General features: G+C 47.0%; 1 protein-coding gene across 7 annotated transcripts in view; it reads left to right on the top strand.

The window, feature by feature from the left end:
• Positions 1–27067, top strand: part of pcdh19 (protocadherin 19) — a 96294-nt gene extending 69227 nt beyond the window's left edge. For all 7 annotated transcript variants that reach the window (XM_014199081.2, XM_045717989.1, XM_014199077.2 and 4 more), the window contains exon 5: positions 26388–27067. In XM_014199081.2, the coding sequence (XP_014054556.1) occupies positions 26388–26977 (590 nt within the window). In that variant the 3' untranslated portion in view covers positions 26978–27067. The remainder of the gene's footprint in view (positions 1–26387) is intronic.
• Positions 27068–27456: the final 389 nt, after the last annotated feature.

Here is a 27456-nt window from a genome sequence, read left to right as displayed (position 1 = left end):
TGTGTCTCAGTGTTGTTGATGTGTGTCTCAGTGTTGTTGATGTGTCTCAGTGTTGTTGTGTCTCACAGTGTTGTTGTGTCTCTCAGTGTTGTTGATGTGTCTCAGTGTTGTTGATGTGTCTCAGTGTTGTTGTGTCTCTCAGTGTTGTTGATGTGTCTCAGTGTTGTTGATGTGTCTCAGTGTTGTTGTGTCTCTCAGTGTTGTTGATGTGTCTCAGTGTTGTTGATGTGTCTCAGTGTTGTTGATGTCTCTCAGTGTTTTTGTCACCTTCCTTTTATGCTGCGTTTAAATTTTCCTCCCCTCGTATTTCACCCCCTTTGACGTCATTACATATATGGAATTTGTTACGGCGAAGACGCCACTTCCTCTTTCGTCTGTGGTAATTAAGGTGGTGACAAAAGATTACTGCCCTGGGCATCTGGCATTTCCATATCTCTCACTCTGCTTCATGTATATTGAGCGCCGATTGATTTATTCTTTAACGTTCAGTCATTTGGAATGCAGACCCCCTTTTATCTGAGCAGAAACACTAACCCGCCAGCTGTGCCAGAACACCTATAAAACATACATAATTAAGTATTTTTGTGGATTTCCTTCATAGGGGCCACAGGTTGAGGAGAAGTAAACCAAACCTCTTTTCTCTGTCTCGGCCTCACTGATTAGTGTCTGAGTCCCCTTGGTTGTCCCCTATGATGATCACGGTATTGAAATGAAATTCAGCCATTTTGAACAGGGTAAAATTTGATGTTGAGGGAGGGACTTCCCCTTGGTACAGAATGACTGCAGCCAAAACCGACCTGTTGACCAGCCAGGGTCCAGATGATCAGCTATTGATGAAAGATTAAAGGGAGGGAGGGGATCAGTAAACAGCCTGTGAACTCCTGTAGCCTTCCTCACCTCTCCAACCATGCCAGAAGGTCTCTGGCCACTACTGATAAGCTAGGAGCCTGCTGATGCTGACGACTCTACTTCCACCACACATACACTGCCCAGACCATCATGTGCACATGCCTCCTCTCCAGCCACTCTGAGTTTACGCAACCTCCATGAGGTCCAAGAGAAAAATAAGAAAACAACAACCCCAAGTGCATTCTGGGTATGCCAATCGAATAGCTTTCCCTTGGTATGTGGGTTATTTTTTTCTATCTCATAAAGGAAGGAATTCCATTCAATCACTTCATTCTCCTTGGTGAGCCAATTATCATTTTTCGGCCCTTCCTCCTCTTCCACCCCTTTAAAAAGGAGGATAAAAAGTAATGGGAGAGGTTAGCTGTTAAATTTAATGGCAGACAGGAAAGCTTCAAAATGTTTTTTTTTTAATGATGCGCTGGCTTGTTCTCATGCATTCTCTATTAAAACTCAGGCTGCACATAAACAGCAGAGAGAGAGACCGACCGGCAACCGCCAAACCCCAGACAATGAACTGCTCCAGACACACGGGCCGCCATATATACATTAGGGGTCTCGAGCCCCTTAGTTTTCACCAGGCCATATTAATAACACACATTACTATAATGGGAATATTGTACTTCCTTGACTGCGTCCCAAGTGGCACCCTATTCAATATATAGTGCACTACTTTTGACCCATAGGGCTCTGGTCAAAAGTAGTGCACTATGTCTGGATTAGAGTGCGATTTGGGAAGTACACCTTCTCCCAGGTCGGCTCTCATTAGCATCACAAAGAGATCAAAAACAACCGTATAAGTCTAGTTACCATAGACACTGATATCATTCGGCACTCACAGTAAATGTCTTATTTAATATCCCGCCATACAAGGAGTTCCTTATGACATGGGTGTCCTTGAGGACATGTCTGGGCCCTCCCGTCCCCACCTCCAGCCCCAACCCCCATGCTACAAATCTTGTTATGTGTGTGGTCCATCCCTACAAGGGGTATTCCAGCTGGCATAGGGGGTGACACGGTGCCAAGCTGAGTTCTTGCTCCCTTGCCACAGATATGGCATTTAATGTCAATGAGTATGTTTACAAGTAGGGTTGCAAAGGGTCGGAAACTTTCCGGTAAATTTCCAAAGCACGCAACAGGCTGACTAATACAAGGGTTGAAAAATTGGTGGACATCCGGGCAAATTTGAGGCTTTTTGAACCTGACAACGAGCCATCCTCAACAAGGTTGGAAAGTGACAGTGAAGATGAGGCCTCAGAGTCTGATGTTCAAGAGGTGGACATTGAGGAGGTCCAGGGAGAAGACATGGAAGCCTGAGAGGATGAAAACCAAAGCTTTAGTTTCTAGACTATCATTTTACAGACGCAATGGATCATTGGGGATCATTCAATGTTCCCTTTCTTTTGTTGTTCAGTGAAATCATCCCATGTGAAGAGTCAACTCATTTAATTAAAGTTAAATTCATAACTAAATTGTTTTTTTTTATTTCTATTGGAAGGATTTAATCATTTGCAATAATGTCTATTTATGATAAGGTAAAATGTTTATGTTTCTATCTCCATATTATTATTATTTGATTTTTTGACCTTTATTTATTCAGGTTGTTCTCCATTAATATAACATCTCTTTTCCAAGAGAGACCTGGTCAAAATGATATATGGTAAATATATCCAATGCAAAAAACATTAACATCAAAATCATATGATATGGTAAATATATCCAATGCAAAAAACATCTACATTTAAATGGTATTAATAATAATTTGCAAATATTTCGGTTAATTCCCATATATTCCCGTTAATTGCCATGGAAAGTTTCCACCTCTGAATATTCCCTAAAATGTGCAACCCTATTAACAAGCACACCAATAATTTGATATTAAACTGATTATGGCAGTAGGCAGATTATAGTAGGCAGACATGTTCTTCCCTCACTCTCTGTCTGTCTGTACTGCTGACAACCCCCTCTCCACTGAAGTGGCTAGAGAAATGTTAGAGACCCCCTCTCCGCTGTAGTGGCTAGAGAAATGTTAGAGACCCCCTCTCCACTGTAGTGACTAGAGAAATGTTAGAGACCCCCTCTCCACTGTAGTGGCTAGAGAAATGTTAGAGACCCCCTCTCCACTGTAGTGACTAGAGAAATGTTAGAGACCCCCTCTCCACTGTAGTGACTAGAGAAATGTTAGAGACCCCCTCTCCGCTGTAGTGACTAGAGAAATGTTAGAGACCCCCTCTCCACTGTAGTGGCTAGAGAAATGTTAGAGACCCCCTCTCCGCTGCAGTGACTAGAGAAATGTTAGAGACCCCCTCTATGCTGTAGTGGCTAGAGAAATGTTAGAGACCCCCTCTCCGCTGTAGTGGCTAGAGAAATGTTAGAGACTCCCTCTCCACTGCAGTGACTAGAGAAATGTTAGAGACCCCCTCTATGCTGTAGTGACTAGAGAAATGTTAGAGACCCCCTCTCCGCTGTAGTGGCTAGAGAAATGTTAGAGACCCCCTCTCCACTGTAGTGACTAGAGAAATGTTAGAGACCCCCTCTCCACTGTAGAGACTAGAGAAATGTTAGAAACCACCCTCTCCACTGTAGTGACTAGAGAAATGTTAGAGACCCCCTCTCCACTGTAGTGACTAGAGAAATGTTAGAGACCCCCTCTCCACTGTAGTGACTAGAGAAATGTTAGAGACCCCCTCTCCACTGTAGTGACTAGAGAAATGTTAGAGACCCCCTCTATGCTGTAGTGGCAGTGGCTAGAGAAATGTTAGAGACCCCCTCTCCACTGTAGTGACTAGAGAAATGTTAGAGACCCCCTCTCCACTGAAGTGACTAGAGAAATGTTAGAGACCCCCTCTATGCTGTAGTGGCAGTGACTAGAGTAATGTTAGAGACCCCCTCTCCACTGTAGTGGCTAGAGAAATGTTAGAGACCCCCTCTCCACTGTAGTGACTAGAGAAATGTTAGAGACCCCTTCTCCACTGTAGTGGCTAGAGAAATGTTAGAGACCCCCTCTCCACTGTAGTGACTAGAGAAGTGTTAGAGACCCCCTCTATGCTGTAGTGGCTAGAGAAATGTTAGAGACCCCTCTCCACTGTAGTGACTAGAGCAATGTTAGAGACCCCCTCTCCTCTGTAGTGACTAGAGAAATGTTAGAGACCCCCTCTCCACTGTAGTGGCTAGAGAAATGTTAGAGACCCCCTCTCCGCTGCAGTGACTAGAGAAATGTTAGAGACCCCCTCTATGCTGTAGTGGCTAGAGAAATGTTAGAGACCCCCTCTCCGCTGTAGTGGCTAGAGAAATGTTAGAGACTCCCTCTCCACTGCAGTGACTAGAGAAATGTTAGAGACCCCCTCTATGCTGTAGTGACTAGAGAAATGTTAGAGACCCCCTCTCCGCTGTAGTGGCTAGAGAAATGTTAGAGACCCCCTCTCCGCTGTAGTGACTAGAGAAATGTTAGAGACCCCCTCTCCACTGTAGAGACTAGAGAAATGTTAGAAACCACCCTCTCCACTGTAGTGACTAGAGAAATGTTAGAGAACCCCTCTCCACTGTAGTGACTAGAGAAATGTTAGAGACCCCCTCTCCACTGTAGTGACTAGAGAAATGTTAGAGACCCCCCTCTCCACTGTAGTGACTAGAGAAATGTTAGAGACCCCCTCTATGCTGTAGTGGCAGTGGCTAGAGAAATGTTAGAGACCCCCTCTCCACTGTAGTGACTAGAGAAATGTTAGAGACCCCCTCTCCACTGAAGTGACTAGAGAAATGTTAGAGACCCCCTCTATGCTGTAGTGGCTAGAGAAATGTTAGAGACCCCTCTCCACTGTAGTGACTAGAGAAATGTTAGAGACCCCCTCTCCGCTGTAGTGGATAGAGAAATGTTAGAGACCCCCTCTCCACTGTAGTGACTAGAGAAATGTTAGAGACCCCCTCTCCGCTGTAGTGACTAGAGAAATGTTAGAGACCTCCTCTCCACTGTAGAGACTAGAGAAATGTTAGAGACCCCCTCTCCACTGTAGTGACTAGAGAAATGTTAGAGACCCCCTCTCCACTGTAGTGGCTAGAGAAATGTTAGAGACCCCCTCTCCACTGTAGTGACTAGGGAAATGTTAGAGACCCCCTCTCCACTGTAGTGACTAGAGAAATGTTAGAGACCCCCTCTCCGCTGTAGTGGATAGAGAAATGTTAGAGACCCCCTCTATGCTGTAGTGGCAGTGACTAGAGAAATGTTAGAGACCCCCTCTCCACTGTAGTGGATAGAGAAATGTTAGAGACCCAATCTCCGCTGTAGTGACTAGAGAAATGTTAGAGACCCCCTCTCCACTGTAGTGGATAGAGAAATGTTAGAGACCCCCTCTCCACTGTAGTGGCTAGAGAAATGTTAGAGACCCCCTCTCCACTGTAGTGACTAGAGAAATGTTAGAGACCCCTTCTCCACTGTAGTGGCTAGAGAAATGTTAGAGACCCCCTCTCCACTGTAGTGACTAGAGAAGTGTTAGAGACCCCCTCTATGCTGTAGTGGCTAGAGAAATGTTAGAGACCCCTCTCCACTGTAGTGACTAGAGCAATGTTAGAGACCCCCTCTCCTCTGTAGTGACTAGAGAAATGTTAGAGACCCCCCTCTCCACTGTAGTGGCTAGAGAAATGTTAGAGACCCCCTCTCCGCTGCAGTGACTAGAGAAATGTTAGAGACCCCCTCTATGCTGTAGTGGCTAGAGAAATGTTAGAGACCCCCTCTCCGCTGTAGTGGCTAGAGAAATGTTAGAGACTCCCTCTCCACTGCAGTGACTAGAGAAATGTTAGAGACCCCCTCTATGCTGTAGTGACTAGAGAAATGTTAGAGACCCCCTCTCCGCTGTAGTGGCTAGAGAAATGTTAGAGACCCCCCTCTCCGCTGTAGTGACTAGAGAAATGTTAGAGACCCCCTCTCCACTGTAGAGACTAGAGAAATGTTAGAAACCACCCTCTCCACTGTAGTGACTAGAGAAATGTTAGAGAACCCCTCTCCACTGTAGTGACTAGAGAAATGTTAGAGACCCCCTCTCCACTGTAGTGACTAGAGAAATGTTAGAGACCCCCTCTCCACTGTAGTGACTAGAGAAATGTTAGAGACCCCCTCTATGCTGTAGTGGCAGTGGCTAGAGAAATGTTAGAGACCCCCTCTCCACTGTAGTGACTAGAGAAATGTTAGAGACCCCCTCTCCACTGAAGTGACTAGAGAAATGTTAGAGACCCCCTCTATGCTGTAGTGGCTAGAGAAATGTTAGAGACCCCTCTCCACTGTAGTGACTAGAGAAATGTTAGAGACCCCCTCTCCGCTGTAGTGGATAGAGAAATGTTAGAGACCCCCTCTCCACTGTAGTGACTAGAGAAATGTTAGAGACCCCCTCTCCGCTGTAGTGACTAGAGAAATGTTAGAGACCTCCTCTCCACTGTAGAGACTAGAGAAATGTTAGAGACCCCCTCTCCACTGTAGTGACTAGAGAAATGTTAGAGACCCCCTCTCCACTGTAGTGGCTAGAGAAATGTTAGAGACCCCCTCTCCACTGTAGTGACTAGGGAAATGTTAGAGACCCCCTCTCCACTGTAGTGACTAGAGAAATGTTAGAGACCCCCTCTCCGCTGTAGTGGATAGAGAAATGTTAGAGACCCCCTCTATGCTGTAGTGGCAGTGACTAGAGAAATGTTAGAGACCCCCTCTCCACTGTAGTGGATAGAGAAATGTTAGAGACCCAATCTCCGCTGTAGTGACTAGAGAAATGTTAGAGACCCCCTCTCCACTGTAGTGACTAGAGAAATGTTAGAGACTCCCTCTATGCTGTAGTGGCAGTGACTAGAGAAATGTTAGAGACCACCTCTCCACTGTAGTGGATAGAGAAATGTTACAGACCCCCTCTCCACTGTAGTGACTAGAGAAATGTTAGAGACCCACTCTCCACTGTAGTGGCTAGAGAAATGTTAGAGACCCCCTCTCCGCTGTAGTGGCTAGAGAAATGTTAGAGACCCCCTCTCCACTGTAGTGACTAGAGAAATGTTAGAGACCCCCTCTCCACTGAAATGACTAGAGAAATGTTAGAGACCCACTCTATGCTGTAGTGGCTAGAGAAATGTTAGAGACCCCTCTCCACTGTAGTGACTAGAGAAATGTTAGAGACCCCCTCTCCGCTGTAGTGGATAGAGAAATGTTAGAGACCCCCTCTCCACTGTAGTGACTAGAGAAATGTTAGAGACCCCCTCTCCGCTGTAGTGACTAGAGAAATGTTAGAGACCCCCTCTCCACTGTAGAGACTAGAGAAATGTTAGAGACCCCCTCTCCACTGTAGTGACTAGAGAAATGTTAGAGACCCCCTCTCCACTGTAGTGGCTAGAGAAATGTTAGAGACCCCCTCTCCACTGTAGTGACTAGAGAAATGTTAGAGACCCCCTCGCCACTGTAGTGACTAGAGAAATGTTAGAGACCCCCTCTCCACTGTAGTGACTAGAGAAATGTTAGAGACCCCCTCTCCGCTGTAGTGGATAGAGAAATGTTAGAGACCCCCTCTATGCTGTAGTGGCAGTGACTAGAGAAATGTTAGAGACCCCCTCTCCACTGTAGTGGATAGAGAAATGTTAGAGACCCCCTCTCCGCTGTAGTGACTAGAGAAATGTTAGAGACCCCTTCTCCACTGTAGTGACTAGAGAAATGTTAGAGACTCCCTCTATGCTGTAGTGGCAGTGACTAGAGAAATGTTAGAGACCCCCTCTCCACTGTAGTGGATAGAGAAATGTTAGAGACCCCCTCTCCACTGTAGTTACTAGAGAAATGTTAGAGACCCACTCTCCACTGTAGTGGCTAGAGAAATGTTAGAGACCCCCTCTCCGCTGTAGTGGATAGAGAAATGTTAGAGACCCCCTCTCCGCTGTAGTGGCTAGAGAAATGTTAGAGACCCCCTCTCCACTCTAGTGGCTAGATAAATGTTAGAGACCCCCTCTCCACTGTAGTGACTAGAGAAATGTTAGAGACCCACTCTCCACTGTAGTGGCTAGAGAAATGTTAGAGACCCCCTCTCCGCTGTAGTGGATAGAGAAATGTTAGAGACCCCCTCTCCGCTGTAGTGGCTAGAGAAATGTTAGAGACCCCCTCTCCACTCTAGTGGCTAGATAAATGTTAGAGACCCCCTCTCCACTGTAGTGACTAGAGAAATGTTAGAGACCCCCTCTCCACTGTAGTGACTAGAGAAATGTTAGAGACCCCCTCGCCACTGTAGTGACTAGAGAAATGTTAGAGACCCCCTCTCCACTGTAGTGACTAGAGAAATGTTAGAGACCCCCTCTCCGCTGTAGTGGATAGAGAAATGTTAGAGACCCCCTCTATGCTGTAGTGGCAGTGACTAGAGAAATGTTAGAGACCCCCTCTCCACTGTAGTGGATAGAGAAATGTTAGAGACCCAATCTCCGCTGTAGTGACTAGAGAAATGTTAGAGACCCCCTCTCCACTGTAGTGACTAGAGAAATGTTAGAGACTCCCTCTATGCTGTAGTGGCAGTGACTAGAGAAATGTTAGAGACCACCTCTCCACTGTAGTGGATAGAGAAATGTTACAGACCCCCTCTCCACTGTAGTGACTAGAGAAATGTTAGAGACCCACTCTCCACTGTAGTGGCTAGAGAAATGTTAGAGACCCCCTCTCCGCTGTAGTGGCTAGAGAAATGTTAGAGACCCCCTCTCCACTGAAATGACTAGAGAAATGTTAGAGACCCACTCTATGCTGTAGTGGCTAGAGAAATGTTAGAGACCCCTCTCCACTGTAGTGACTAGAGCAATGTTAGAGACCCCCTCTCCGCTGTAGTGGATAGAGAAATGTTAGAGACCCCCTCTCCACTGTAGTGGATAGAGAAATGTTAGAGACCCCCTCTCCGCTGTAGTGACTAGAGAAATGTTAGAGACCCCTTCTCCACTGTAGTGACTAGAGAAATGTTAGAGACTCCCTCTATGCTGTAGTGGCAGTGACTAGAGAAATGTTAGAGACCCCCTCTCCACTGTAGTGGATAGAGAAATGTTAGAGACCCCCTCTCCACTGTAGTGACTAGAGAAATGTTAGAGACCCACTCTCCACTGTAGTGGCTAGAGAAATGTTAGAGACCCCCTCTCCGCTGTAGTGGATAGAGAAATGTTAGAGACCCCCTCTCCGCTGTAGTGGCTAGAGAAATGTTAGAGACCCCCTCTCCACTCTAGTGGCTAGATAAATGTTAGAGACCCCCTCTCCACTGTAGTGACTAGAGAAATGTTAGAGACCCACTCTCCACTGTAGTGGCTAGAGAAATGTTAGAGACCCCCTCTCCGCTGTAGTGGATAGAGAAATGTTAGAGACCCCCTCTCCGCTGTAGTGGCTAGAGAAATGTTAGAGACCCCCTCTCCACTCTAGTGGCTAGATAAATGTTAGAGACCCCCTCTCCACTGTAGTGACTAGAGAAATGTTAGAGACCCCCTCTCCACTGTAGTGACTAGAGAAATGTTAGAGACCCCCTCGCCACTGTAGTGACTAGAGAAATGTTAGAGACCCCCTCTCCACTGTAGTGACTAGAGAAATGTTAGAGACCCCCTCTCCGCTGTAGTGGATAGAGAAATGTTAGAGACCCCCTCTATGCTGTAGTGGCAGTGACTAGAGAAATGTTAGAGACCCCCTCTCCACTGTAGTGGATAGAGAAATGTTAGAGACCCAATCTCCGCTGTAGTGACTAGAGAAATGTTAGAGACCCCCTCTCCACTGTAGTGACTAGAGAAATGTTAGAGACTCCCTCTATGCTGTAGTGGCAGTGACTAGAGAAATGTTAGAGACCACCTCTCCACTGTAGTGGATAGAGAAATGTTACAGACCCCCTCTCCACTGTAGTGACTAGAGAAATGTTAGAGACCCACTCTCCACTGTAGTGGCTAGAGAAATGTTAGAGACCCCCTCTCCGCTGTAGTGGCTAGAGAAATGTTAGAGACCCCCTCTCCACTGTAGTGACTAGAGAAATGTTAGAGACCCCCTCTCCACTGAAATGACTAGAGAAATGTTAGAGACCCACTCTATGCTGTAGTGGCTAGAGAAATGTTAGAGACCCCTCTCCACTGTAGTGACTAGAGCAATGTTAGAGACCCCCTCTCCGCTGTAGTGGATAGAGAAATGTTAGAGACCCCCTCTCCACTGTAGTGACTAGAGAAATGTTAGAGACCCCCTCTCCGCTGTAGTGACTAGAGAAATGTTAGAGACCCCCTCTCCACTGTAGAGACTAGAGAAATGTTAGAGACCCCCTCTCCACTGTAGTGACTAGAGAAATGTTAGAGACCCCCTCTCCACTGTAGTGGCTAGAGAAATGTTAGAGACCCCCTCTCCACTGTAGTGACTAGAGAAATGTTAGAGACCCCCTCGCCACTGTAGTGACTAGAGAAATGTTAGAGACCCCCTCTCCACTGTAGTGACTAGAGAAATGTTAGAGACCCCCTCTCCGCTGTAGTGGATAGAGAAATGTTAGAGACCCCCTCTATGCTGTAGTGGCAGTGACTAGAGAAATGTTAGAGACCCCCTCTCCACTGTAGTGGATAGAGAAATGTTAGAGACCCCCTCTCCGCTGTAGTGACTAGAGAAATGTTAGAGACCCCTTCTCCACTGTAGTGACTAGAGAAATGTTAGAGACTCCCTCTATGCTGTAGTGGCAGTGACTAGAGAAATGTTAGAGACCCCCTCTCCACTGTAGTGGATAGAGAAATGTTAGAGACCCCCTCTCCACTGTAGTGACTAGAGAAATGTTAGAGACCCACTCTCCACTGTAGTGGCTAGAGAAATGTTAGAGACACCCTCTCCGCTGTAGTGGATAGAGAAATGTTAGAGACCCCCTCTCCGCTGTAGTGGCTAGAGAAATGTTAGAGACCCCCTCTCCACTCTAGTGGCTAGATAAATGTTAGAGACCCCCTCTCCACTGTAGTGACTAGAGAAATGTTAGAGACCCCCTCTCCACTGTAGTGACTAGAGAAATGTTAGAGACCCCCTCACCACTGTAGTGACTAGAGAAATGTTAGAGTCCCCCTCTCCACTGTAGTGACTAGAGAAATGTTAGAGACCCCCTCTCCACTGTAGTGGCTAGAGAAATGTTAGAGACCCCTCTCCGCTGTAGTGGCTAGAGAAATGTTAGAGACCCCCTCTCCACTGTAGTGGCTAGAGAAATGTTAGAGACCCCCTCTCCACTGTAGTGGCTAGAGACATGTTAGAGACCCCCTCTCCGCTGTAGTGGCTAGAGAAATGTTAGAGACCCCCTCTCCGCTGTAGTGGATAGAGAACTGTTAGAGACCCCCTCTCCATTGTAGTGGCTAGAGAAATGTTAGAGACCCCCTCTCCACTGTAGTGGCTAGAGAAATTTTAGAGACCCCCTCTCCACTGTAGTGGCTAGAGAAATGTTAGAGACTCCCTCTCCACTGTAGTGGCTACAGAAATGTTAGAGACCCCATCTCCACTGTTGTGACTAGAGAAATGTTAGAGACCCCCTCTCCGCTGTAGTGACTAGAGAAATGTTAGAGACTTCCTCTCCGCTGTAGTGGCTAGAGAAATGTTAGAGACCCCCTCTCCGCTGTAGTGACTAGAGAAATGTTAGAGACCCCCTCTCCGCTGTAGTGACTAGAGAAATGTTAGAGACCCACTCTCTGCTGTAGTGGCTAGAGAAATGTTAGAGACCCCCTCTCCACTGTAGTGACTAGAGAAATGTTAGAGACCCCCTCTCCAGTGTAGTGACTAGAGAAATGTTAGAGACTCCCTCTCCGCTGTAGTGGCAGTGACTAAAGAAATGGTAGAGACTTCCTCTCCGCTGTAGTGGCTAGAGAAATGTTAGAGACCCCCTCTCCGCTGTAGTGACTAGAGAAATGTTAGAGACCCCCTCTCCGCTGTAGTGACTAGAGAAATGTTAGAGACCCCTTCTCCGCTGTAGTGGCTAGAGAAATGTTAGAGACCCCCTCTCCACTGTAGTGGCTAGAGACATTTTAGAGACCCCCTCTCCGCTGTAGTGACTAGAGAAATGTTAGAGACTTCCTCTCCGCTCTAGTGGCTAGAGAAATGTTAGAGACCCCCTCTCCACTGTAGTGACTAGAGAAATGTTAGAGACCCCCTTTCCGCTGTAGTGACTAGAGAAATGTTAGAGACCCCCTCTCCACTGTAGTGGCTAGAGAAATGTTAGAGACCCCCTCTCCGCTGTAGTGACTAGAGAAATGTTAGAGACCCCCTCTCCACTGTAGAGACTAGAGAAATGTTAGAGACCCCCTCTCCACTGTAGTGACTAGAGAAATGTTAGAGACCCCCTCTCCACTGTAGTGACTAGAGAAATGTTAGAGACCCCCTCGCCACTGTAGTGACTAGAGAAATGTTAGAGACCCCCTCTCCACTGTAGTGACTAGAAAAATGTTAGAGACCCCCTCTCCGCTGTAGTGGATAGAGAAATGTTAGAGACCCCCTCTATGCTGTAGTGGCAGTGACTAGAGAAATGTTAGAGACCCCCTCTCCACTGTAGTGGATAGAGAAATGTTAGAGACCCCCTCTCCGCTGTAGTGACTAGAGAAATGTTAGAGACCCCTTCTCCACTGTAGTGACTAGAGAAATGTTAGAGACTCCCTCTATGCTGTAGTGGCAGTGACTAGAGAAATGTTAGAGACCCCCTCTCCACTGTAGTGGATAGAGAAATGTTAGAGACCCCCTCTCCACTGTAGTGACTAGAGAAATGTTAGAGACCCCCTCTCCACTGAAATGACTAGAGAAATGTTAGAGACCCCCTCTATGCTGTAGTGGCTAGAGAAATGTTAGAGACCCCTCTCCACTGTAGTGACTAGAGCAATGTTAGAGACCCCCTCTCCGCTGTAGTGGATAGAGAAATGTTAGAGACCCCCTCTCCACTGTAGTGACTAGAGAAATGTTAGAGACCCCCTCTCCGCTGTAGTGACTAGAGAAATGTTAGAGACCCCCTCTCCACTGTAGAGACTAGAGAAATGTTAGAGACCCCCTCTCCACTGTAGTGACTAGAGAAATGTTAGAGACCCCCTCTCCACTGTAGTGGCTAGAGAAATGTTAGAGACCCCCTCTCCACTGTAGTGACTAGAGAAATGTTAGAGACCCCCTCGCCACTGTAGTGACTAGAGAAATGTTAGAGACCCCCTCTCCACTGTAGTGACTAGAGAAATGGTAGAGACCCCCTCTCCGCTGTAGTGGATAGAGAAATGTTAGAGACCCCCTCTATGCTGTAGTGGCAGTGACTAGAGAAATGGTAGAGACCCCCTCTCCACTGTAGTGGATAGAGAAATGTTAGAGACCCCCTCTCCGCTGTAGTGACTAGAGAAATGTTAGAGACCCCTTCTCCACTGTAGTGACTAGAGAAATGTCAGAGACTCCCTCTATGCTGTAGTGGCAGTGACTAGAGAAATGTTAGAGACCCCCTCTCCACTGTAGTGGATAGAGAAATGTTAGAGACCCCCTCTCCACTGTAGTGACTAGAGAAATGTTAGAGACCCACTCTCCACTGTAGTGGCTAGAGAAATGTTAGAGACCCCCTCTCCGCTGTAGTGGATAGAGAAATGTTAGAGACCCCCTCTCTGCTGTAGTGGCTAGAGAAATGTTAGAGACCCCCTCTCCACTCTAGTGGCTAGATAAATGTTAGAGACCCCCTCTCCACTGTAGTGACTAGAGAAATGTTAGAGACCCCCTCACCACTGTAGTGACTAGAGAAATGTTAGAGACCCCCTCTCCACTGTAGTGACTAGAGAAATGTTAGAGACCCCCTCTCCACTGTAGTGGCTAGAGAAATGTTAGAGACCCCTCTCCGCTGTAGTGGCTAGAGAAATGTTAGAGACCCCCTCTCCACTGTAGTGGCTAGAGAAATGTTAGAGACCCCCTCTCCACTGTAGTGGCTAGAGACATGTTAGAGACCCCCTCTCCGCTGTAGTGGCTAGAGAAATTTTAGAGACCCCTTCTCCACTGTAGTGGCTAGAGAAATGTTAGAGACTCCCTCTCCACTGTAGTGGCTACAGAAATGTTAGAGACCCCATCTCCACTGTTGTGACTAGAGAAATGTTAGAGACCCCCTCTCCGCTGTAGTGACTAGAGAAATGTTAGAGACTTCCTCTCCGCTGTAGTGGCTAGAGAAATGTTAGAGACCCCCTCTCCGCTGTAGTGACTAGAGAAATGTTAGAGACCCCCTCTCCGCTGTAGTGACTAGAGAAATGTTAGAGACCCACTCTCTGCTGTAGTGGCTAGAGAAATGTTAGAGACCCCCTCTCCACTGTAGTGACTAGAGAAATGTTAGAGACCCCCTCTCCAGTGTAGTGACTAGAGAAATGTTAGAGACTCCCTCTCCGCTGTAGTGGCAGTGACTAAAGAAATGGTAGAGACTTCCTCTCCGCTGTAGTGGCTAGAGAAATGTTAGAGACCCCTTCTCCGCTGTAGTGACTAGAGAAATGTTAGAGACCCCCTCTCCGCTGTAGTGACTAGAGAAATGTTAGAGACTTCCTCTCCGCTCTAGTGGCTAGAGAAATGTTAGAGACCCCCTCTCCACTGTAGTGACTAGAGAAATGTTAGAGACCCCCTTTCCGCTGTAGTGACTAGAGAAATGTTAGAGACCCCCTCTCCACTGTAGTGGCTAGAGAAATGTTAGAGACCCCCTCTCCGCTGTAGTGACTAGAGAAATGTTAGAGACCCCCTCTCCACTGTAGAGACTAGAGAAATGTTAGAGACCCCCTCTCCACTGTAGTGACTAGAGAAATGTTAGAGACCCCCTCTCCACTGTAGTGGCTAGAGAAATGTTAGAGACCCCCTCTCCACTGTAGTGACTAGAGAAATGTTAGAGACCCCTCGCCACTGTAGTGACTAGAGAAATGTTAGAGACCCCCTCTCCACTGTAGTGACTAGAGAAATGTTAGAGACCCCCTCTCCGCTGTAGTGGATAGAGAAATGTTAGAGACCCCCTCTATGCTGTAGTGGCAGTGACTAGAGAAATGTTAGAGACCCCCTCTCCACTGTAGTGGATAGAGAAATGTTAGAGACCCCCTCTCCGCTGTAGTGACTAGAGAAATGTTAGAGACCCCTTCTCCACTGTAGTGACTAGAGAAATGTTAGAGACTCCCTCTATGCTGTAGTGGCAGTGACTAGAGAAATGTTAGAGACCCCCTCTCCACTGTAGTGGATAGAGAAATGTTAGAGACCCCCTCTCCACTCTAGTGGCTAGATAAATGTTAGAGACCCCCTCTCCACTGTAGTGACTAGAGAAATGTTAGAGACCCCCTCTCCACTGTAGTGACTAGAGAAATGTTAGAGACCCCCTCACCACTGTAGTGACTAGAGAAATGTTAGAGACCCCCTCTCCACTGTAGTGACTAGAGAAATGTTAGAGACCCCCTCTCCACTGTAGTGGCTAGCGAAATGTTCGAGACCCCTCTCCGCTGTAGTGGCTAGAGAAATGTTTGAGACCCCCTCTCCACTGTAGTGGCTAGAGAAATGTTAGAGACCCCCTCTCCACTGTAGTGGCTAGAGACATGTTAGAGACCCCCTCTCCGCTGTAGTGGCTAGAGAAATGTTAGAGACCCCCTCTCCGCTGTAGTGGATAGAGAACTGTTAGAGACCCCCTCTCCATTGTAGTGGCTAGAGAAATGTTAGAGACCCCCTCTCCACTGTAGTGGCTAGAGAAATTTTAGAGACCCCCTCTCCACTGTAGTGGCTAGAGAAATGTTAGAGACTCCCTCTCCACTGTAGTGGCTACAGAAATGTTAGAGACCCCATCTCCTCTGTTGTGACTAGAGAAATGTTAGAGACCCCCTCTCCGCTGTAGTGACTAGAGAAATGTTAGAGACTTCCTCTCCGCTGTAGTGGCTAGAGAAATGTTAGAGACCCCCTCTCCGCTGTAGTGACTAGAGAAATGTTAGAGACCCCCTCTCCGCTGTAGTGACTAGAGAAATGTTAGAGACCCACTCTCTGCTGTAGTGGCTAGAGAAATGTTAGAGACCCCCTCTCCACTGTAGTGACTAGAGAAATGTTAGAGACCCCCTCTCCAGTGTAGTGACTAGAGAAATGTTAGAGACTCCCTCTCCGCTGTAGTGGCAGTGACTAAAGAAATGGTAGAGACTTCCTCTCCGCTGTAGTGGCTAGAGAAATGTTAGAGACCCCCTCTCCGCTGTAGTGACTAGAGAAATGTTAGAGACCCCTCTCCGCTGTAGTGACTAGAGAAATGTTAGAGACCCCCTCTCCGCTGTAGTGGCTAGAGAAATGTTAGAGACCCCCTCTCCACTGTAGTGGCTAGAGACATTTTAGAGACCCCCTCTCCGCTGTAGTGACTAGAGAATTGTTAGAGACTTCCTCTCCGCTCTAGTGGCTAGAGAAATGTTAGAGACCCCCTCTCCACTGTAGTGACTAGAGAAATGTTAGAGACCCCCTTTCCGCTGTAGTGACTAGAGAAATGTTAGAGACCCCCTCTCCACTGTAGTGGCTAGAGAAATGTTAGAGACCCCTCTCCATTGTAGTGACTAGAGAAATGTTAGAGACCCCCTCTCCGCTGTAGTGACTAGAGAAATGTTAGAGACCCCCTCTCCACTGTAGTGGCTAGAGAAATGTTAGAGACCCCCTCTCCACTGTAGTGACTAGAGAAATGTTAGAGACTCACTCTCCGCTGTAGTGGCAGTGGCTAGAGAAATGGTAGAATCCCCTCTATGCTGTAGTGGCAGTGACTAGAGAAATGGTAGAGACCCCTCTCCACTGTAGTGACTAGAGAAATGTTAGAGACCCCCTCTCCGCTGTAGTGGCTAGAGAAATGTTAGAGACTCCCTCTCCGCTGTAGTGACTAGAGAAATGTTAGAGACCCCCTCTCCGCTGTAGTGGCAGTGGCTAGAGAAATGGTAGAGACCCCCTCTCCACTGTAGTGACTAGAGAAATGTTAGAGACCCCCTCTCCACTGTAGTGACTAGAGAAATGTTAGAGACCCCCTCTCCGCTGCAGTGACTAGAGAAATGTTAGAGACCCCCTCTCCACTGTAGTGACTAGAGAAATGTTAGAGACCCCCTCTCCGCTGTAGTGACTAGAGAAATGTTAGAGACCCCCTCTATGCTGTAGTGGCAGTGGCTAGAGAAATGGTAGACTCCCTCTCCGCTGTAGTGGCAGTGGCTAGAGAAATGGTAGACTCCCTCTCCGCTGTAGTGGCAGTGACTAGAGAAATGGTAGAAAATACTGAGTGGTGTTGCCATTGGCTCAGTGCTATTATGTGCCATCACAGCGAGGCCCTTCTCAGCTATGAATAATGGAGACCCTTGGATAGAAACAGCAGTTCTGCAGACACCAAACAAAAATGGCCTTTTGTGGCTGGAGAAAATCTCAACAAGCCCCTGTGCAACATTAGCCTCAATGTGTCTGTATGTAATACTAAGGTGTGGGGGGTGGCAGGGACTACTGCTGTTGCCGCGGCGACTATGGTAATTGTTTCTTTTTCCTTCTGTTTTCCTCTCATAAAAATTCCCCAGGACTTTACCTTGGCTAGGGGTTGGTCCATTGAACCGGTGCTGTGAAAGTTAGGTTGACCCGCGCCAGGCAGAGCTGGCTGACTATGTCTCTCTCTTATCATGCCTCTCTACTGGACCACTAGCCTCTCCCCAGGGGGCCATTCCTGCTTAGCAGTGTTTTCTGCATGCACAGCCAAATCAGCCCAGCACACTCGGCAGCCCCCCACGTTGTCCTACTTCCATAGATTGTTCAAGTGAGCAGGAAAAAAGGGATGTGGAAAGATATGGAGACAATGTAAGAAATAATAACAGGAGAAAGAGAGAGAGAGATACAGGAAGAGTGTGTGTGTGTGAGAGAGAGAGAGAGAGAGAGAGAGAGAGAGAGAGAGAGAGAGAGAGAGAGAATGCTCATGTGTCTTTCTGCTGAGAGATAAAACGGAATATAAAACACATAGTCCCGGCTGACACAGAGTGAACATGACTGAATGAGATGGCACATTACATTAATTATGTAAGGGGCCTCTGTTCAAGCAGTGCCGAGTCTCGCTGGGAAGAGACGGAGATGGGATGCATCCTAAATTGCGCCCTACTCCCTATTTAGTGCACGACGTTTGACCAGGGCCCATAAGCAGAGCCATAGAGCTCTGGTCAAAAGTAGTGCACTTTATATGGAAAAGGGTGCCATTTGGGATGAAGCCAAGGAGTCTGGAGATGTTAGTGTATTCTATGCCTCGGTGTGCTGGGCCCAGCTGTTTAGAGAAAGACACATTGATTTGTTGAGCTCAGGCTGCCGGATGTCCAGGTGGGTTCATGGTCTGATGGGTACTGAGCTATTGTGTTGGGTTTCCTGAGCGAATAAAACACCACACAATAAAATACAAAATGTAAGGGTTGGTTTATGGTAGCACTAGGGTGAGAGTGGAGTTGCTATGTGTGAAGTGCATTGACCTGAGGTATATTGGAATATGTTGTCTGTCAATGCCCAATCGCACATCCATTCCCCTCAACATTATTTGGTCATGTGTTAGATTGTGCTAGGGCATGAACGTGTATTGCAATACTGAAATCATCTCAATAATATAGTAGTGTTAAGTAGCATGTGCAGCATGTTACACATCGACGTTGTCCTTTGTGACAATAGCATTCCTGAAAATACTATTCTAATATATTCCAACTCTGGTTCTACAAACTCCACAAATAGACTCATTTGAGAACTGTCCAATAAGTGTCTCCTTAGCTAAGACTGTTTCCCTGGAGATGAGTAGAAAACCTCAGGACCTCAGCTTTTCCTGTTCTTTTCTCACAGATCATTTTATCCTGCCTACACTGCCAATCGGTTAACATCCTCCTGCCTCACCCTACTCTTCCCTCTCCATCCCTCAACCCCAAAAGCCCAGCTCTTCCTTGTCTCCCCACCACAGATGTAATTTACTGTCTGCGTTTGTCCCCCCTCGCTCCCTCTCTCAGACTCAAGGGTTTTTGCCAAAGCAAATTAGCTCGCTAGCTCGGTCAAGCTTAAACACAGCAGATATACGCCATTTGATACAGTGTATTTAAAGATGTCCTTCCTTCCGCTGCCGATGCCATTATGGAGAGGAAATTTGTGTTCTGGGGGTGTGTGCCACTGTTGTTGTGGGCCTGCAGTGAGCCAGGTTAATCTGAGGGTCTGCCATTAGGAGGCCAACTTTAGTGGGTGAGCACCACTACAATGGCTTTTTCTGCATCTGATGAGCCGGTCGCCCATGATGCTATGCAGTTAAGGCTCTGATAGGTTGGCCTGACCTGGCTATGTGTGTGTGTGGAGTCCTCCACTACCCTCTTAGCCCGGTTTGTCCTGGTTCAGCCCAGCTCAACTCATCTTGCATGTACGCCTGTTTAAGATCCAGTCGAGATGGGCTGTCGTCGAAATCAGCACCCCGGGCAGCCCCCCCCCCCCCCCACCCACCCATCGCATTAATTATTACAACGTACTGATCCAAGTCGCCTACATCACACCAGATCAGTCATGATCACTTTGAAACCTGCCCCTCTGAGTGTCCTCTATCTCCCTCTATCTCCACGTTCCCAGTAAAGGCTAAGCCCCCGGAGCCAGCGATAGCATTTTTTTGTACAGGCTTCTGTGACCTCTAGTTGCCATTGATGGTTACGTCTCCTACACTCTTAGAAAAAAGGGTTCTAAAATGGTTCTTTGGCTGTCCCCATAGGAGAACCCTTTTTGGTTCCAGGTTGAACTCTTTTGTGTTCCATGTAAAACCCTCTGTGGAAAGGGTTCTACATGGAACCCAATAGGATTCTACCTGGAACCAAAAGGTTTCTTCAAAGGGTTCTCCTATGGGGACAGCTGAAGAACCCTTTTAGAAAAAAATAATTCTAAGAGTGTAGGAGATATAACCATCAATGGCAACTAGAGGTCACAGAAGCCTGTACAAAAAATGCCATTGCTGGCTCCGGGGTATATATAAAACACTGTATGATAGGGTGTGGAAATGTGCCTCCCAGCAAAATCGAATTAGTCGCCAGACAGGGCGCGTGGAAAAACCGTCCCACCAGCCCACCACGCGTATGTCATCATGACAACGAGCTCGTGCTCGTTACCACTATATCAAGCAGTCCATTGGCTCGCCGCTTCTGCCTTTAAACAAAACAGTGCAGTAGGCAGTGATGACAAAGTGATTTATAAAAACAGCAAATGCTTTTGCTTTTTTTTCTCCCTCTCTCTTCTCTTCTCCCCACCGCAGTTACACAGCTGTTAAACAGATGCTGTTTGTACCAATTTAGAAGCCACTGCATTGTTTGTCAACACCGGTTTGGAGATTCATTCTTTAAAACAGGGGGAACCTGTGATGGAATGCACACGCGCCGCGGGTTGATGGAGCAGCAGAATGAAAAGGGAGGGGGAAAATGGAGGAAAGAGGGGAGAGGAGGCAGGGGATGGTTGGAGGAAAAATGCTCTTCTGGAATTTGGCATGAATTTGGCTTTCAAAATAATTAATGAAAACACTACTTGTAAAAGAAATAGGCAACGGTCGTGGTGGTGGTTGTTGGTGTTGACCGGAGATATAAGTTAACCTGTCAGCTTGCGTTAGCCGCCGACAAGCCGCACCCGGGGCCTTCACGGAAGAGACTGGCCTGTCAGACACACTTACCCGTCTGCTCGGCAGACTAGGTAGCAAATCACTTCCTTGATAAATTGACTGGTACTAATGCTCCAAAATGGAACCAGCTAGGGCTGCATGAAACCCCGCTCTCATGGTTCCCAATCCGTACGACAGTCTTAACATGGCTTCCCAGCGACTCTAATTTCCTCCATAATTAATAATCTGACTGATGGAAAAGAGGTTGAGAGGAAGAGGAAGTCTGGAGGGGTCAGATACAGATAACAAAAAAGGAGCGATTTTTGGGAAGAAGGGCAGATTTAATAAAAGCGATGTGCTGTATGTGAGACAAGAGAGAAAACAAGAGATGAGGAGAGGAAGGAGGAGAGAGAAAGGAGGAGAGAGGAAGGAGGGAAAACAGAGCATGGGGAGGAGAGACTCATGGATGGGAGGAGGAGGAGGACGGAGTAGAGTGAACCAGATGCTGTTGGGAGTTGGAGGCAGTGCAGGGAGAGGAATGAGTGGAGGGATAGGCCTCGGCTTCTGTGACGATGCTGGGAGAATGATGGGCTTGTGCGGCGCGGTAAGGGTGCCCCTCCACTGTTTGTAAAAACAAGACCATCACACTCCATCTTGCGCTCCTGCAAGAGCCAGGGCTCGCGGCTGATTAATGGCACCGGCCGACTGAATTGGCTGGCTGGGTTGACAGCAGCGCTTGGACTCCCTGGTGGGTAGTAGTGGGGGAGGCTGCCTCACTGGCAGGCCCCGCTCAAGCCCAGTGATAGGATGGAAAATAGAGTTAGCCCTAGCACTAGCTAAAGCAGACCAGATAGCGATAGCCCTAGCACTAGCTAAAGCAGACCAGATAGCGATAGCCCTAGGACTAGCTAAAGCAGCCCAGATAGTGTTAGCCCTAGGACTAGCTAAAGCAGACCAGATAGCAATAGCCCTAGCACTAGCTAAAGCAGACAAACCTGTAAAGGCCCTGACCTACTGTGTCTAGGTAAGCCACGACCAAGTTAATCAGGGTTGTGCTCATTGGAGTACCGTTTTCTTCCGTTTGGTGCCTAATGAACACAACCCAGGTTTTCAGCACAGTCCAGGGTTGCCTGAGAATTCAAATTCAGCTCCAGCACCAACCAACCACACAGACACTCAATTCCACTAGTTCCCTGTTTCTGAAATTCCTCTCTCTAATTTGTCTGCTGAGGGAGCTTCTGCTTTAGCGGTTGAGCATTGAGAGGCTGCGGCAACAATTTAGATGTAATCTTGATAATTTAGTGTGTGGCTGGTAGAATGGAAAATTAATATGGAGAGCAATTAGAAAACAGCAATTCCACTGTCACAGATAGGGACTGGCACTTCGAGTGCAGGAACGCAGGGGCTTGGTTTGTGGTGCATGAGGAGTAATGTCACACAGACAGACAGACAGACAGACAGACAGACAGACAGACAGACAGACAGACAGACAGACAGACAGACAGACAGACAGACAGACAGACAGACAGACAGACAGACAGACAGACAGACAGACAGACATGGAGGAGGAGAGCTGGACCGCCACCAGCCTTGTCCTTAAAGGGGTCAGCGGGTGGATAACTGCTCTGTTGATTTCATTCTCATTTCATACCAGTCAGCCACAACCAGCACCACTCATGCAGCGAAGTGAAAGAGACAAAATAAAATGGCAACCTTGGCGGTTTGCTCATTCGCTCTCTCAGAGACTATTATTTTGTCCTCTCGCAAAGATAATCTTCAAATGCATTGTTTCAGAAATTGGACACAGACAGCAATATCAAAGATGGCATGGGGGTGAAACAACAACCACAGACTGACAGTAGAAAGTAAAGCTTTTTGAGGGCAAAATAAATTAAAAGTTGAAAATATCCCCAAATTATGAGTTTGCCAGAGTAGCGTCTGATGAATGATTTGGACATGATATTGTCTGACGATTTCCTTTATTTTGGGTCAGCATAAAGTGTTGCTACGATATTATTGGGTTATTGTAATCATTAAAAATTGCTCTAATCATTGCTAAATAAAGTGGTCTTACCCATAGGGAGACTATTAGTATATCCAATTATCTTGAAGCATATATCCTCATCCACCTTTTTCTAATACTACTTTTTATAGACTCTTACTGCTCTAAATTCTTTTTAGGGCTCATCGTTCAGCAAACCCAAACTGACTGAATGGTGTCATACAGAGGATCTCACAGCCCTATGGCCGCAATTAAGCCCTCCAATAGAAACAGAGTGTGCATAGTCTCCAGAATCTGGGTTTGCATCAAGTCACCACTGGCTTTCTAGTTAGGACATTACTCTGCCTTCCTCCCCCTCATGTTGTAGGATTACATCACTGTTTTGAACCTGGAGGATCTCTTGTTGAACTTTTTGGAGGGAAAACAGTGTTTGTTTTTCAAGTGAGACCACATTACCCTGCCAAACAGGACGAGTTTAGGGGGTAGAGTCTTTTCTCCATGTGATAAAAATACTTCCCTTATGTGTTCATTGTTAGGATATTTCATCCTTAGCCATTCACCGATTCAGATGATTCTCTCACTTTTGCTACATTAGCCACAAACAAATAGCCCCTCCTGGTGTGCGACTAGGGAGGATCGTTAAAGCCCACTAGCAACGGTAAACTGAGGGATGGCTGTGCAAGGCTCATAGAGCCACCTGCTGACTTCCTATCTGTCGAGACCTAAGGTTGTAACTCCTTCCCGTGAATGAGGATGGGGACAGGAAGTGAGGCGGTTGAATGAGCGAGGCTACTAGTGCATGAATACAGCCGAGGATGCTGGAGTGAGGGGGAACAGGTGGGCTCTCTTCTTCATGCTGATGTAAACTGATGTTATTCCAGGTAAAACACAGACGATATCTATCAGGAAATTACGGCTTTTGAATTTGAAGTGGTAATATTTATTAATCACCAACACCGTGCGACGTGTGCATAAGGACATACATATTTAAAGTGCTCCCCAAAGCCTTTGATACTTTTTGGAACTCCCAATTCGGAATTAAAAGCACAACATTTCCGATTTGTCAGCAGTGCTGAGGGACTTGGATCCTTGTGATTTTGTTATTTTCCCCTTCTCTCCATTTAACTCAATTTCTATTTCAAATCTGGAATGACTGAAAAACACAGGCGAGCTTCTGGCTCCCGATGGAGTGCCCTCACTAATTAATAGGTATTAAATCCTAGTTAGGAAATGTTCCTACTGATATAGAACCGCACTGTACTTTAAGTCTTTTTCCCGTAACTGATTAGCAAGCTTATTTTCCTGATGACTTTCAATAGGCATTCACAGCAGGAGGGTGCCTCCTTCTTGGTCTTCCTCTTGGCTTGTGGTGTTTCAGACCTCGGCAGAGCTATAAAGAGCTTTTAATTGCTAGATTTAGCTTCTTTCGATTTTTCCCATTAAGAGATTGGGCTTTGTCAGGGGTCGACCGATGGCCCGTCGCTCTCCTTTCTTTTTCTTTCTTTTCAATGTTGTTCTGTCGTCTTCTAGGGGACCTTTGACAACGACATCTGCTTGTGTGGTGAGCCTCTAAGCAGAGGCAGGATGTGAATGTTCTGTTGATGGCGCTCAGGCTTTCAGAACGATGTGAGTTACAACAGAACCGCTCTCTCTCCGGAGATCCCCCTAAAGGAAGAGGGTGAGAAAAGGGGTTTATTCACTGCTGTTGCATGGACGGCTCAGTAGAAAGCGTAGTGTTTGAATATGTCTTCTTTGTGTCCTGAGACCATTCAGTCAGGCTGCAGGAAAACACGTTTCAAATCTATCAATCCAAGTCCCTTGGAAAAGAAGGAAGAGTCTCATAAGAGAGCAGAAGTTTTGAAGGGGAGATTGGGATTGTGCAATATGCCAGGTGTTCTATAACTAGTCTCTTGATGCCAGGTGTTCGATAACCAGTCTCTTGATGCCAGGTGTCGTATAACCAATCTATTGATATCAGGTGCTCTATAACCAGTCTCTTGATGCCAGGTGTTCTATAACCAGTCTCTGCCGCGAGCAGTATGGATAATGGTAAAGCTCAACCCCTTGTTGCCATGGTGATAACATTGACTATTGGTGATGAAAAGCCCCTTTCAAGATGTGGACTTGAGTGTGTTCACAGGCCCTGGTAATTACAGACAAAACTTTGGCCACTTGAGCCACCAGTCGATCCCGAGCTTTATTTTCTATTCCTTTTTAATTTCACAATTTTCCCCTGTGCACATCGGAGTGTGTGGGCGGGAGCGGGTATGGATGTGCGTGTGAAGAGAGGAAGGGAGTGAGGGAGGGTGTGGCCAGAGTACGCAGACACAGTCAATATGTGTCAGGGTACACAAACCTACACACACACACAGCAAAGCTCAAGGTAATCCTTTAGCACAGCTCTCCCATGAAACATTCATGATGGAATTGACGTTGGTCACCCATGGTCCTGGCTACCCGCTTGGCCTCTTGAGCTCTAGTGTCCCTGGCCATGAACGACCCCCATAATCCTATACTGAGATCAGCCATAGCATGGTTTAAATGGCCCACTAACCCAGCCAGTCATTCAGTCGTGTCAGTCTCATCAGATCACAGTTTATGAGGGAGACAGCTTCGGCAGCCTTGTCCCTGGAAGGCAATCTTTAAATATAGATTGGCACGCCCAAAGCAGAGGTGCCCCTCAGAGTGCAGAAAAGAGGGGAAGAAAACAGATAATTAGTGATTTTAATTAGGTGATCTGTCAAGCTGCGAGTGCCAAATCTAAACGTGTGGCGTGCTGAGGGTCGATGGCAATTCCTTCCCACAATCCCTTCCTGTCACCTTGGGCCTCTCTTGTGGGAGGAGGGCCCCTTGCCCCTAGGAGGCGAGGACCAATCGGGAGGATGAATGGTTAAGGTAAATGACTGTCTATTTGGCTTGTAACATGGTAGCTACAGTATACTGTAGATATTATTCATGTTATGTTCAGTCTTTTTCACAAATGCGACATCCTTTGATTCTCATGACAACACTTGCCCTTGACATGTGTTCAATATGTCTGTATAAAGCCATTATTTGCCTGCTTTGTGAGTGGGTGTGATTTGGTGAGAGGCTAACACTCTTTGATGATATTCGTAAACACGAGGGCATCTTGAATGTGCCCTTGTTAGGTTATCAGTCCAGATGGCCAATAATCAAATATGTATGGATTCAAAGGCCTCAGCATCAAGTACTCACTCGACTGGCCTATGGATAAAAATCCTAAATACAGTTCTTACTTAGATAACAAAGGCAGAGAAGAGGATGACAGCTCTTCAGTTCCAGACAAGAGTGCTTGGCTCTTTTCGTTGTTATTCTAATGATACAAACATCGTCCTGAAAGCCCTTCCCTCCGACACAAAGGATATGTAGTAATACAGACTTTTTGTCAGCATTAAAACATCATTAGATATTTATAACTCAGCGCCAGATGACAGACTGAGCTAGATGAACTAGGCAGCGATATGGCAACGCAGCTGGTGTCTCTTAGTGGTAATATTTAAACCCTGGCTTTCATCAAGTGTTGCTACAGAAAACCCAATTATGCATGAGCTGGAAATGGACTTTGATTTAACAATACGTCCTTTAATTGACGCATTAGAAGTGCCTCAAACTTGCAGATCTCTATTCGTCTGGAAGTAACGGCAAGTCTTGTAATCTTGTGTAAACGGCAGAAACACCAGACATGAGAGAGAAATTACCCACAGAAAATATAACTGGGGCTGTTTGGGTTCCAACAAACTTTGCTTCATTTTTTAAAAGTCTCTGACATGTAGCTAAATAAAATAAAAGGACCAGAAAGAATGCATGGTGAAATCCATGAAAGCAAAATGAGTTAATGTCCTGGCAAATAGGCCAATTCAACAGACAAATCTAACTATTCCCTATTATTTCACCCTCCCCCTTCTTCCCTCTCTCTGCAGATCCCAGCGAAGGCTTCCACTGCCAGGAAGAGTGTCGTATCCTGGGCCATTCGGACCGCTGCTGGATGCCCCGTGTGCCTGGTCCGGCCCGCGGCAAGTCGCCTGAGCACGGCCACCCACGTAACAACGTCATCGCCCTGTCTATTGAGGCCACCACCGTGGATGTGCCCCACTACGAGGACTGTGGCACCGGCACCATCAAAAGGACTTTTGCCACCTTCGGCAAGGATGGCCCAGAAGACCCCGAGCGGGGCGAGCTAAAGGGCAACAAGCGGACAATGATGGAGTCTCAGGTGTGCAGCCCCAAGGCTAACGGCGGCGCTGTGCGCGAGGCGGGCAACGGGCGCGAAGCAGCCAGTCCCATCACCTCCCCTGTGCACCTGAAGAGCCCGCTGGCCAAGGTGCCATCCGGCTACAACACGCTCAGGTGCCGTGGCGCCGAGCGCATTGCCAACCACAGCATGCTGCGGCAGCCCGAGGGGAAGGACAGCGAGCCGGCCGTCCGGGAGATCAACACTCTCCTCCACGACGGCAGCCATCTTGAGAAGGAGTCTCCCAGCAGCAAGCGCCTGAAGGACATTGTGCTCTAACGGGCCTCAGGGGAGCCTACTCACACACATACACTCACACACACTTACAGACACACACACACACACACACACACACACACACAGTGTAAACAAACACGTGTGTGTATGTATATATATATATATATATATATATATATATATATATATATATATATATATATATACATACATACTCCGCCATAGCTGTGTGTACGCAGGAGAAAGTCAAGCCGATGAAAGAAAGAAAGAGAGAAAGAAAGAAAGAGAGAGAAAGACACAACTTGAGCGTAGTATACAGTACCAAGGACAAAGCCCAGATGTGGAATATTACTGGAAAATGCTGAGCTTCATGTTGTGTTCCTCCAGAAAAGTGAAGGCCGTGGATGTGGCTTTGTTGTAGTCGCAGTACTTTTCTTGTTTGCTTTTCCGTTCGTTTTCTGCAGCCAGTGGACAGGCAGGTTGCTGTTGACTGTGTGACTTGCCCCTTCGGCCGGATTCTG

Source organism: Salmo salar, chromosome ssa05 (genome assembly GCF_905237065.1).
Source record: "Salmo salar chromosome ssa05, Ssal_v3.1, whole genome shotgun sequence".
Classification (NCBI taxonomy): Eukaryota; Metazoa; Chordata; class Actinopteri; order Salmoniformes; family Salmonidae; genus Salmo; species Salmo salar.
This window is presented reverse-complemented; position numbering and strand designations above follow the sequence as displayed.